This window comes from Rhinopithecus bieti, unplaced genomic scaffold, assembly GCF_001698545.2.
Source record: "Rhinopithecus bieti isolate Rb0 unplaced genomic scaffold, ASM169854v2 scaffold_11291, whole genome shotgun sequence".
Classification (NCBI taxonomy): domain Eukaryota; kingdom Metazoa; phylum Chordata; class Mammalia; order Primates; family Cercopithecidae; genus Rhinopithecus; species Rhinopithecus bieti.
Genome location: NW_016807158.1, coordinates 1,790,895 through 1,802,661, shown reverse-complemented (window position 1 = coordinate 1,802,661; position 11,767 = coordinate 1,790,895). Strand labels below are relative to the sequence as shown.

The 11,767-nt window shown below is 37.9% G+C and overlaps 1 protein-coding gene across 2 annotated transcripts in view; it reads left to right on the top strand.

The window, feature by feature from the left end:
• Window positions 1-11,767, top strand: part of MAGI2 (membrane associated guanylate kinase, WW and PDZ domain containing 2) — a 1,515,811-nt gene that overhangs the window by 975,145 nt on the left and 528,899 nt on the right. For both annotated transcript variants that reach the window (XM_017880419.1, XM_017880418.1), the window contains exon 4: window positions 5,390-5,605. In XM_017880419.1, the coding sequence (XP_017735908.1) occupies window positions 5,390-5,605 (216 nt within the window). The remainder of the gene's footprint in view (window positions 1-5,389; window positions 5,606-11,767) is intronic.

The window sequence follows — 11,767 nt, the reverse complement described above, 5'->3', positions numbered from 1 at the left end:
TTTTTTTTTTTTGAGACGGAGTTTTGCTCTGCGGCCCAGGCTGGAGTGCTGTGGCCGGCTCTCAGCTCACTGCAAGCTCCGCCTCCCGGGTTCACGCCATTCTCCTGTCTCAGCCTCCCGAGTAGCTGGGACTACAGGCGCCCGCCTCGTCGCCCGGCTAGTTTTTTTGTATTTTTTAGTAGAGACGGGGTTTCAGCGTATTAGCCAGGATGGTCTCGATCTCCTGACCTCGTGATCCGCCCGTCTCGGCCTCCCAAAGTGCTGGGATTACAGGCTTGAGCCACCGCGCCCGGCCTGCTGCCTTTCCCTTTTGAAACTGAGACATTTGTGTTCACTGACTGTGGCTTTGAATGAAGTTCTCCACTACGAGTTCTGGGCAGGTTGCAATTGCATCACACTTTTTTTTCTCTTAAGAGGCAACAGCGTATTTTCAAAAGAGATGAGGTTCTTAAGTCAAAGAGATATAAGTTTTCTACTTGCTTTATATATAATATTAGGAAATAGTTTAATTTCCTGGTCTCTATTTTCTTAACTGCATAGGCAGAATGACTTCGTGCTGTATTGTGATGAATAAATACCAAAAGTAGCACCCTATTTTGAGCATCTACTCTGATCTGGTCAGGTCATATATCCTTTTAGTATCATTAATCTAGTGTAACAGCACTGTGGGGTAAGAGTTAATCTATATAACAGCACTGTGGGGTAAGAGTTACCCTACTCCCCATTTGATACAAGAGTACATATGTAAAATGCCCATGACAGTGAGCAGGTTAGCACATTGTAGCAGTGGTCACTACTGCTTTGAGATGGAGTCTTGCCCTGTTGCCAGGCTAGAGTGCCGTGGCGCGATTTCGGCTGACTGCACCCTCCGCCTCCCAGGTTTAAGCGATTCTCCTGTCTCGGCCTCCTGAGTAGGTGGGACTACATGCATGGAACTACATGCACATACTAGCAGTAGTAATAGTTATAGTTGCTTTTGTGACTGTGGTCATCTTATAGCCCCACATTCCCACTTTAACTGAATTGATTTAGGGATGTAAAGAGGTAGTGAGATTAGAGGACACAGGATTCAAAGTCAGGTTTATCTCACTAGGATTTATGCTGTTAAGCATTACACCATATTGTTGTGGGTTTGTGGAGGTTTTGTTTGTCTGTTTTAATTTTAGATTTTCTACATCCAGGCACTATGCATATAGGCATGTCATCTTTAAGGGAACAATTTTTCCAAATTGTATTTTGAAACAGTTTGGATATTTATTTTTTTCTGAAAACATACTGGTATGTTACCTAAAAGGAACGTTTTATCCTTGATACATTTATTTGATTGCATTTATATCAGGGAGTCAGTTCAATGAGATAGCTGCCTGACTGCTTGGCTAATTCTTCAGCCATTGGTCTAGGTATTTCTGGTTTCCTAGTTATTATGCAATGAGATAAAAATGTTGGCTTAGGGTAGCTTATTCTCTATGAATTGTATTTGTCAAGTGTAGTAAGAGTATGGATTATGTATGTGTTTCTCTTATATTGCTAGTATTGCCAATAATCTTAATGTCTTAACTAATGATTCATATTTTTACATATAAAATGTAATCTGATGTAATTTCATAAATATACTTATAGAAATAGAATATTGCTGTACAATTTACAGTCACATCATATACCAATAGGTGTAATTAGTAATATAAATTTAGCAGGATCTGTTATTTAGTATTTGGTTTTAGCCTGTGCTATGCATTTATGTCTAATTAATAAAAGGAAATTTACTTTTTTACTTCAGGGAAATTTAAAATTGACAAGACAAATAGGAAGAAAAAACCACTGAAGTGTGATCCATTTTTCTTAGTACTATATATTAAAGGTATTAAAGATATTAGAATACTACTTTAAAATCATGTATCATTCATTGAGATACGCATAGGTTAGTTTTACACTATGCTTGTAAGTAGTATGTCTTGAGATCCTATAGAAAGCATAGCAACATAGCAACACAACTAAAGTTGTGCTAGCCTTTAGGAATGCTGAAATATAAAAGTTCATTGATTCTAGGGAGCAACTATCCATTTTTGTTTGCTCAGAATTTGTCTGGTACATATAGAGGTCTGATTCACTTTAAATGCTCTAAATCAAATTAGATAGTAACATTTAGCAGAGTGTGTATTATCCACTTTGCAGACTGTAAAAGAAAAAAGTTGTATACTTATAGTATGTGGATAAGAACCACTTTACAACTTAATTTTTTTTCTTACATTACTGTCTTACTGTGAGTATCTATAGTGATGAGCAATGGCATTATTGGCACAGCTAGCCTTCAGAATATTTGCTCACTTTACGCCAGCATGAAGTTTACACTGCCGTTAAAACCACTGCAATTTTTATAGTTTTTTTTTTTATAAAGCTCTTTCTCATACATTCTTACTTCATCTTCACAACAACCCAGTGAGAAGGCAAATGGAGTGGAGATTTGTCATTTCCACCTGCCAGCATTCCAAGGCCCTTTCTACCCAGGGGGAGACCCTTTCTACCTGGAGAGCCTCCAAGATAAAATGGGTGGATGGTAGTGTGTCCAGAATTGGTTCCTTCTGGTGGGTTCTTGGTCTTATTGACTTCAAGAATGAAGCCACAGACCCTCCCGGTGAGTGTTATAGTTCATAAAGGTAGTGCAGACCCAAAGAGTGAGCAGCAGCAAGATTTACTGCAAAAGGCGAAAAAACAAAGTTTTCAGGCACCCCACTGGGTTGCAGCTGCAGGTGCCGGTGGCCCCTTTTATTTCCTTGTTTGCCCCCACCCACATCCTGCTGATTGGTTCATTTTACAGAGAGCTGATTGGTCTGTTTTTACAGTGCTGATTGGTGCGTTTACAAAGCTTTAGCTAGACACAGAGCGCTGATTGGTGCATTTACAGTCCTTTAGTTAGACAGAAAAGTTCTCCAAGTCCCCACCCATCCCAGAAGCCTAGCCCACTTCACCTCTCAGTAGGGTTCTACCTCCCAGTCCCTCTACTGAACTCAAAGGAAAGTGCACATCTCTTCCACTTCCTTGGCAGCCCAAGTGCTCTCATGTGATGGAGGCTCAGCCAATGAGATGATCCTACCTGGAATTTTCCCTAGAAATGACCAAATCAGAGCAGCTGAGGACAGTTTGGAGCCCATTCTCATGGAGGCAGTTTGCACTGTGTGTTGTCCCTTTGGTGGCTGTCCCCCTGGAGATTTCAGGGCTATCAAAGGCCACATAAGTGTCTGGAGTAGACACCTTTGTTTCTGCCATTATTTCTCATGGTTTGTCAGTCTTTCTTCTTGACATGGGTTGGCTGTGTCCCCACCAAAAATCTCATCTTGAATTGTAATCCCCATAATCCCCACATGTCAAGAAAGAGACCAGGTGGAGGTAATTGAATCATGGGGCAGTTTCCCCATCCTGTTCTCATGATAGTGAGTGAGTTCTCACGAGATCTGATAGTTTTATAAGTATTTGGTAGTTCCTCCTGTGTTCATTGTCCCTCCTGATGCCTTGTGAAGAAGGCGCTTGCTTCTCCTTTTGCCATGATTGTACGTTTCCTGAGGCCTCCCCAGCCATGTGAAAATGTGAGTTATATGAAACCTCTTTTCTTTCTAAATTACACAGTCTCCGGCAATTCTTTATAGCAGCGAGAGAACAGAGGAATATATCCCTCAACTAGCCATCTTATATATTTATATAGCACATCTCTATCACATTTAACTTGAGTAGGTTGTGGTTTTTTGCAGCCCAGAACACAGGTGATTAGAACAATTATTGCTTTTCCCTACTTACAGATGAAGAAATTGAGCCTTACAGAGGTTAAGTAACTTGCTTTTAGTTATATAGAAAAGCCAAGCCTAAATTCTATGTCTTCTGGTTAATGGTTGTTCCTTTCACAGCACACCTTTTTCCCAAATGTGTTTAGTGGCCTTTGCAGACAGTGAGGTGTGCTTCCTTCCTTATGTATATCTCCTCCATTGCAGTGCTTACTCCTGTTCCCTGTTATAATGCTTTTCTGTTTGACATCAAATTTGGTCTCCCTTACTAGACTGTTGAGCATCTTGGAAGACAAGGATTGTATTGTATTCGTCTTTTTTCTCTCAAACATACTGGAGTGCCTGGGTGCATAACTTAGTACCAATAAAGATTTTAATGAATGAATGAGCAAATAAGTGCATAAATTACTCAATTAACTGAAAACACTGATATAGGTTCGAAGTTGGTTTGTAAGATTGATTTCAAAAAAACACTACCTCTGTTCTTTACCAATCAAAATGTTAGGCTATTTTAAATAAAGTGTTTTACCTTGAACATACAAAGATGTTCACAGCTGGGTGCAGTGGCTCATGCCTGTAATCCCAGCACTTTGGGGGTCCGAGGCAGGTGGATCACTTGAGGTCAGGAGTTTGAGATCACCCTGGGCAAAATGGCAAAACCCCATCTCTACTAAAAATACAAAAATCAGCCAGACATGGTGGTGCACGCCTGTAGTGTGAGCTACTTGGGAGGCTGAGGCACGAGAATTGCTCGAATCTAAGAGGCAGAGGTATCAGTGAGCCAAGATTGTACCATTGCCCTCCAGTCTGGACAACAGAGTGAGACTCTGTCTCAATAAAATGAAATAATAAAGATGGTCACTTAATAAACATTTATTCCATGATTATTATATGCTAGGTTTTAATATGGGAATAAATAAGAATGATTCTCTTTTCAAAAAAGTGCTGCAGATGGATGGGTGAAACAGATGATTCCATAGCTCAGATAATGGAGCTGTGGGCAAAAAAAAAAAAAAAAAAAAAAAAAAAAAGCTGTGGTAATCTGAAGAGTGAATAGAGCAGCAGGCCCACTGTCAGCAGCCATGGGAACCACTAGACTGGCACAGGGATACAGCTCTAGGCAGGCTGCTGTGCACATCAAGGAAATAGCTATAATCCTTTGAAAGCTACAGAATAGCAGAATGTGCTTTCCCTTTCCAGAATAGTGTGAGATGCCCCCACTACAAAAAAATTACCTGTACTCTTAACATACTTATTTTTTTAAAAGTTATAATCAAGTCTGGTTATAAAAATTTGGATAATTTTAAAATTAACTACGTACCACTTGGGAATAACACATAAGACTAGATTTTGGTTTGGCACAAAGATGAGAATGAAGATCGATCTATATGTCTAAGCATTAAATTCCAATACAACAGAAGGAACAAATAAATATGTATATAGAGAGACACATAGATATAGACAGAAAACCATATATATATGTATGTGTCTATGTATGTACATATAAAATAGGATAAATATGTGTTAATATAATTGTTAATATAATTTCCATTCTTCACAAATTATGTACACAGAAGAAATATTTAACTCCAAGAATGTTTTGGTATTGTTTGCAGACAATTACTACGGTACCCCAAAGCCGCCAGCAGAACCAGCACCATTATTGTTAAATGTAACAGACCAGATACTTCCAGGAGCCACTCCAAGTGCTGAAGGAAAAAGGAAGAGGAATAAATCAGTGAGCAACATGGAGAAAGCCAGTATAGAGCCTCCTGAGGAGGAAGAGGAAGAGAGGCCTGTGGTCAATGGAAATGGAGTAGTAGTAACACCAGGTTAGTCATTTACATTTTTTATGGGTTCATAAATCTACTGTTTTAGATCTAAGATATATATGTACACATAGATACATATCCAGATACATAGTAAGATATATATATACACACACATATGTATTTCTTACATCTATGTGTTCACATGTAAATTATTATAATTATCTTCAAAGAGAGAAGATTATGATATCAAATGGAAAGGACATGGAATTAAAGTAGCTGAAAGAATATGCCAAAAAATAATTTTGTCATATTCTTTCAACGACTTTAATTTTTTATTTCAATTATATAATATTAGTAGCAATATAGTGAATGATCGAAACCTCTGTAAGATATTATGAGTCTTATATATGGTTGTGTAAAGTTTTGAGGTCTTTGTTAATATTAGAGAAAATCTTCCTAGAAGTCTTGCTATGCTTGCAGTTCTGTCAGTAGAGGTTATGTCATGTGATTTAGTTTACAACTTCGATGAATACAATTTTCAAAATTGCTACAACTACAGAATGCCCATATATTTGTTTCTTTTTCCTTACCACCTGATCTGGAAACATGAAGAATATATCTTTATACATTAACAATGTGAAGCCACTACCCTTGAACAAGGAAAATAATAGCCGTGCCTTTGATTTATGATCATTATACCACATATGTAAAGAATTAGACACAAATAGGCCTGGGGCAGTGGCTCATGCCTGTAATCCCAGCACTTTGGGAGGCCAAGGTGGGCGGATCACAAAGTCAGGAGATCGAGAACATCCTCGCTAACACGGTGAAATCCTGTCTCTACTAAAAATACAAAAATATTAGCCAGGCGTGGTGGCAGGTGCCTCTAATCCCAGCTACTCGGGAGGCTGAGGCAGGAGAATGGCGTGAATCTGGGAGGCGGAGCTTGCGGTGAGCCCACATCATGCCACTGTACTCCAGCCTGGGCAACAGAGCAAGACTCTGTCTCAAAAGAATTAGACACAAATATAAAATGTGCTTGTGCCAGGTATGGATTTGCATTTTTCTTATTAATACAGCATCAGAAATAGATTTTTAAAATAAAATTATTCATAAATATTACCAAAACAACAACAAAACTATGGCATTTTGGTAGCCTGTTGGAGTAAGTTACCAAAATTTCATTTTATTTTTTATTTTTTAATGGTAGCATAGCAGTGGGCATTGAAAAAATCTAAAGTCCATATTTAAAGTTTTTAAAAAACTGTTAGCGTGTGTACCTTTCATACATAGTATTCTTAAGATATTTCTTACTACCACTTTGATGTCTATATTTTCATGTTTATTGTACTGTTTCTCTACTAACACAGTATTTGAATTTTCATGCTGTTACTTTTATCAAGGAAAAACTTCATAAGCTTACTTGTTATCTTCCTTTTCAAAATGCCAAAAAGTGTTGTTCATTGAACATAAGATGAACATAAGGAGATCAAAAATTGAATCTGTGCTAATCATGGTAGAAAACCTAAGGTGCTTTTATCTTGATTACTCAGAGGAGGACCACCTCCTCCATTAATATATGCGAGTTAAAATATATCCACTGACTCTAGCATCATTGATTTCTAGATACAAATGCTAAAAATCACTATAAGTAATGTAACTTATCTCCTATGAAAGGATGTGGCAATCTTCAAGCAATTAGATACCTTCCTCTTTTTTGATTCTGAAGTATCTGTGTCAAAATATTTGCTTTTAATTATGTAATTACATTTGAATTAAATCGATAGTACATAGTTTTCTTAGCTGATCTTTGATGTGAGAAGCCGAACAACTCAGCTGGGTTGAAGCAGTAACCAAAAAAGAAGCAGAAGCTGTGGTCAGATAACATTTGCAAAATTTCTTGCTGTTTAACATCTTGTGGTTAAAAGTGTAAAAAGTATATTCCTGCTAAACCAGGATCACTGATCCCTATTTCATTTCTTATCTGTGTAGGGCAAATAAAATGAAGCATTCTTGATCCACAGACTTTTAAACTAGAAACTTGTTTACTTATGGTGCTTACTGAATCTAGAAAGCAAAATTTCCTTCTATTCATACCTTAAGCATAAAGATGATGTGCTTTTATGGTTAAGAGGTCTTCATCATCCCCAGAGAAACTGGATAAAACTGAACTCTTCTTGATCAACCCTAGCCATATGACTGTCTCTGGATTCCTCAGCGTGATGATAGTAGAGAATAACTATTAGCCAACTCTAGGTTTTTAAGACAGTCAATGGATGCTGCCAACAGTGGCTCTGTAAATAAGCCTGCTGGACAAGTGGCCCTTATACCGTGCTTTTCTTTCCGGTTATGGGGAGACGAGAGATATACAAATCGGGCAGCCCTTCACCCACTGTTCAAAAATGAGCGGAACAGTCTTAAACCACAATATGGTCCATCATCCATTATTAGAAGTCCTTTGACAATCCCGGTCTTTGAAATGTCTTTGTTTTTCTTTATGTTTATTGAGTAGAGACTTTAGGAATTTCTTTGACCTCCTCTGATACACATTTTCCAACTCTTCACCTTTTGAACCTCATCACATTGATTTTCTTTTTTAGCACAGTGTCTCTGCCCTGCCTTCATATTCTTCACATTCTTCACATTCAACAGATACAGGAGATTTCAAAGAAGACTGAGAAACATGCTCCTGGCCAGGTGTGGAGGCTCATGCCTATAATTCCAGCACTTTAGGAGGTCGAGGCAGGTGGATCCATTTCATAGGAGTTTGAGACCAGCCTGGGCAACATGGCAAAACCCCATGTCTGCAAAACACACACACACACAAATTAGCCAGGCATGTAGTTAGGGAACTACAGTCCACACATGAGTTAATAAGGCAGTGCTCTAGGATGGTGCAGTGATATTTCGAAGGAAAGGATGGGAGTCAAAGGCCCTTTTGTGCCTAATAAACAATACCAAGACCGGGGAAAAGAAACATAAAGATAATTCTGAGGTATACAGGTGAAATGTAGAATTAGAGAAATCAGGTAAAGGGCTTCGTGAATTGGTTTGCTTGTTCGTTCTGTGGCAAAGAGTTTAAGTGAAACGTATTGCATTTAAGTTGCAGAAGTAATGCTTAGGTGATGCTGTCCAGTGGGCAGTAGTTAGAAATATACCTTAAACACAGGAGAGCAGTGAAGGATGCAGATAAATCTATAGAATTTGAAGCCATGGGGCTGATATCAACTCTAACAAGATAAACAGACACACCTGTAGTCCCAGGTTCTTGGGAGGCTGAGGTGGGAGAATCGCCTGAGCCCAAGGAGGTCAAGGTTGCAATGAGCCGTGATGGTGCCACTGCACTTCAGCCTGGGCAACAGAGTGAGACCTTATCTCAAACAAACAAAAAAAGAAGAGAAAAACACGTCACTTAAATTTTAGTTAATACTGTCCTATATCAACTAACTATAGTAATAATTTATCAGACTTCAATTCAGAGCATAAATATTGTAATCAATAAGGTACATTTGGAGAATATAAAAAGCATATTGAGGTAATATTATCCCATTACAAAGGAATTTTGACAATAGTAATAAGTAATGAAACAGTTCCCTTCTTTTAAATGCTTACCATGTGTTAGGAGCAGCCTAACCTCATTATAGGTATTAGTTCATTTAACTATCTTAACTGTTCCATTAACTAGGTACTACTTTACAGATTAGGAAACTGAGATACTTTGGCTGGTAACTGGAGTTCATATATAGGAAATCTTGGTCCACAACCCATATGTCTGGCTGCCATGCTATCCTGAGTCTTATATAACAAAATACAAGCGTAAATATATTTCTTAGTGATATATAGACATATAACCACTATTTTACCTGTATATCCTTCAAAGTGGTATTATACATTTCTAGTTACCAAAAACTTCATCTTGCTTTTATTTCTTTAAATCATGTACAATGAACTTACATCCCTCTGTGGGTATAAAAAATTCCTAGTTTTTAAAATTCTGTGCATATATAAGCATCAAATCTACCAGTATTTGGCTTCATATATACTTAACCGGAACTTTAAGTAAATAAAGGTTATGATTCCTCGGTTTATATCTGATACCTATTTTTTTTTTCATCTTTTCTCCTTTGAACTAGAGATTATACTTAAACTGCAGTTTTCTTTCTCCCAGACCTTATCTATATAAAGTCAGTGACCACCTTTAGATATATAAGTTATCCAGTTCTGCTAACATTATCAGTGTTATCAAAATTCACATGACATGTGAATGTTTATTTTACTGAGTGTTCTTTCCTTCTGCTCAAAATTACACCAGACACATAGAGTTAGCCCATGGCACCTAGGAAAACCATATAATGATTTTTCAGTGTCAGGACAGAAACATCTCTCTGTCGTATATTGCCTTGGTAATGGAAATCAATACAATTCTATCCTTAGATATATAGTTTTATCCTTGTCAATAATAAAAAATTAGAAAAATAAAAATTAGTAATGGCCACTCTCCTCTAATGGATGCAAACAATAGACCGGGCATATAATACATATATTAACTCTAGTCCCGTAATAATTCTATACTTATTTTATGAATGAGATACTGAAATTTTGTTTAAAGTCCTTAACTAAAGTAAAAGTTTATTTACTGGCAGAGTTGAGATTTGGATCTAGTAATACCTGAACTCATCCGCTCTCCAACACATTTCCCAGAACTGTTAACCATGCCAAGGACAAAGGGACTTCTGACCTCCCCAAAATAAATTGCAATCCTGCAGCTTAGAGGATTTAGTCTACATTGTATTCCATTGTATTTGTCTTTTACTAGACTCACAGCAGTGATGTTAGATTTAAAGACAAGTATGGTGCATCCTTACATCAGCTTACAGATTGTTTTTGAACCGATATTTAAAATTTATATCCCCTGGAAACCTTAACATTAACGTCACCTATATTTAGATATTTTCATCTTTCTGTTTATCTTGTTAGAGTTGATATCAGCCCCATGGCTTCAAATTCTATAGATTTATCTGCATCCTTCACTGCTCTCCTGTGTTTAAGGTATATTTCTAACTACTGCCCACTGGACAGCATCACCTAAGCATTACTTCTGCAACTTAAATGCATTCGTTTCACTTAAACTCTTTGCCACAGAACGAACAAGCAAACCAATTCACGAAGCCCTTTACCTGATTTCTCTAATTCTACATTTCACCTGTATACCTCAGAATTATCTTTATGTTTCTTTTCCCCGGTCTTGGTATTGTTTATTAGGCACAAAAGGGCCTTTGACTCCCATCCTTTCCTTCGAAATATCACTGCACCATCCTAGAGCACTGCCTTATTAACTCATGTGTGGACTGTAGTTCCCTAACTGATCTGTATGCCTTGAGGATCCTTCCTGATCCAATTACCTTTTTTTCCACCATAGGTAAAAATTCCTGAACCAGAACTAGGTCATGGCAGGGCACGATGACTCACACTTGTAATCCCAGCACTTTGTGGGGCTAAGGCGGGTAGATGAGGTCAGGAATTCAAGACAAGCCTGGGCAACATGACAAAACCCTATGTCTACAAAAAATATAAAAATTAGCCAGATATGGTGGCACACACCTGTAGTCCCAGCTACTTGGGAGACTTAGGTGGGAGGATCACTTGAGCGCAGGAAGGTCGAGGCTGCAAGGAGCCATGATTGTTCCTCTGTACTCCAGCCTGGGTAACAGAGTGAGACCCTATCTCAAGAAACAACAACAACAACAAAAACAGGTCATGCAACTGTCCTCAAAACTCGAATGAGCTTCTGTTTCCATCGGTTCAAATTCCTCAGGCAGCAACTCAGGTCCTCCTACATTTGACTAGAATATCTCTGTTAGCATTGGCTCCCATTAATCCCATACGTAAACTCCCTTCTCTCATCCACCCGACACACTCAAAACATTTTCACCTGTGTGGTCAGGCCATTCCCACATTTGAATTCTCTTTCTGGATTCAAAATCTGTTAAAAATATTTCTTATTTCCTGGGAATCCTTTGTTGACTTTTCACAGTGAAGAGTAAAAACTGATCATCTCTGAATGACAGTAATACAGTTTGCACTTTTCATGTATTTGGAAGGTGTTAGCCTGATACTTGTTGAAAACTTTTCATAATGTGCATGTCTGGTATCCCCATATATATAGAGAGAGAGTAAACGTTATTAGAACAAGGACCTTTTTTTTTTTTTTTTTTTTTTTTT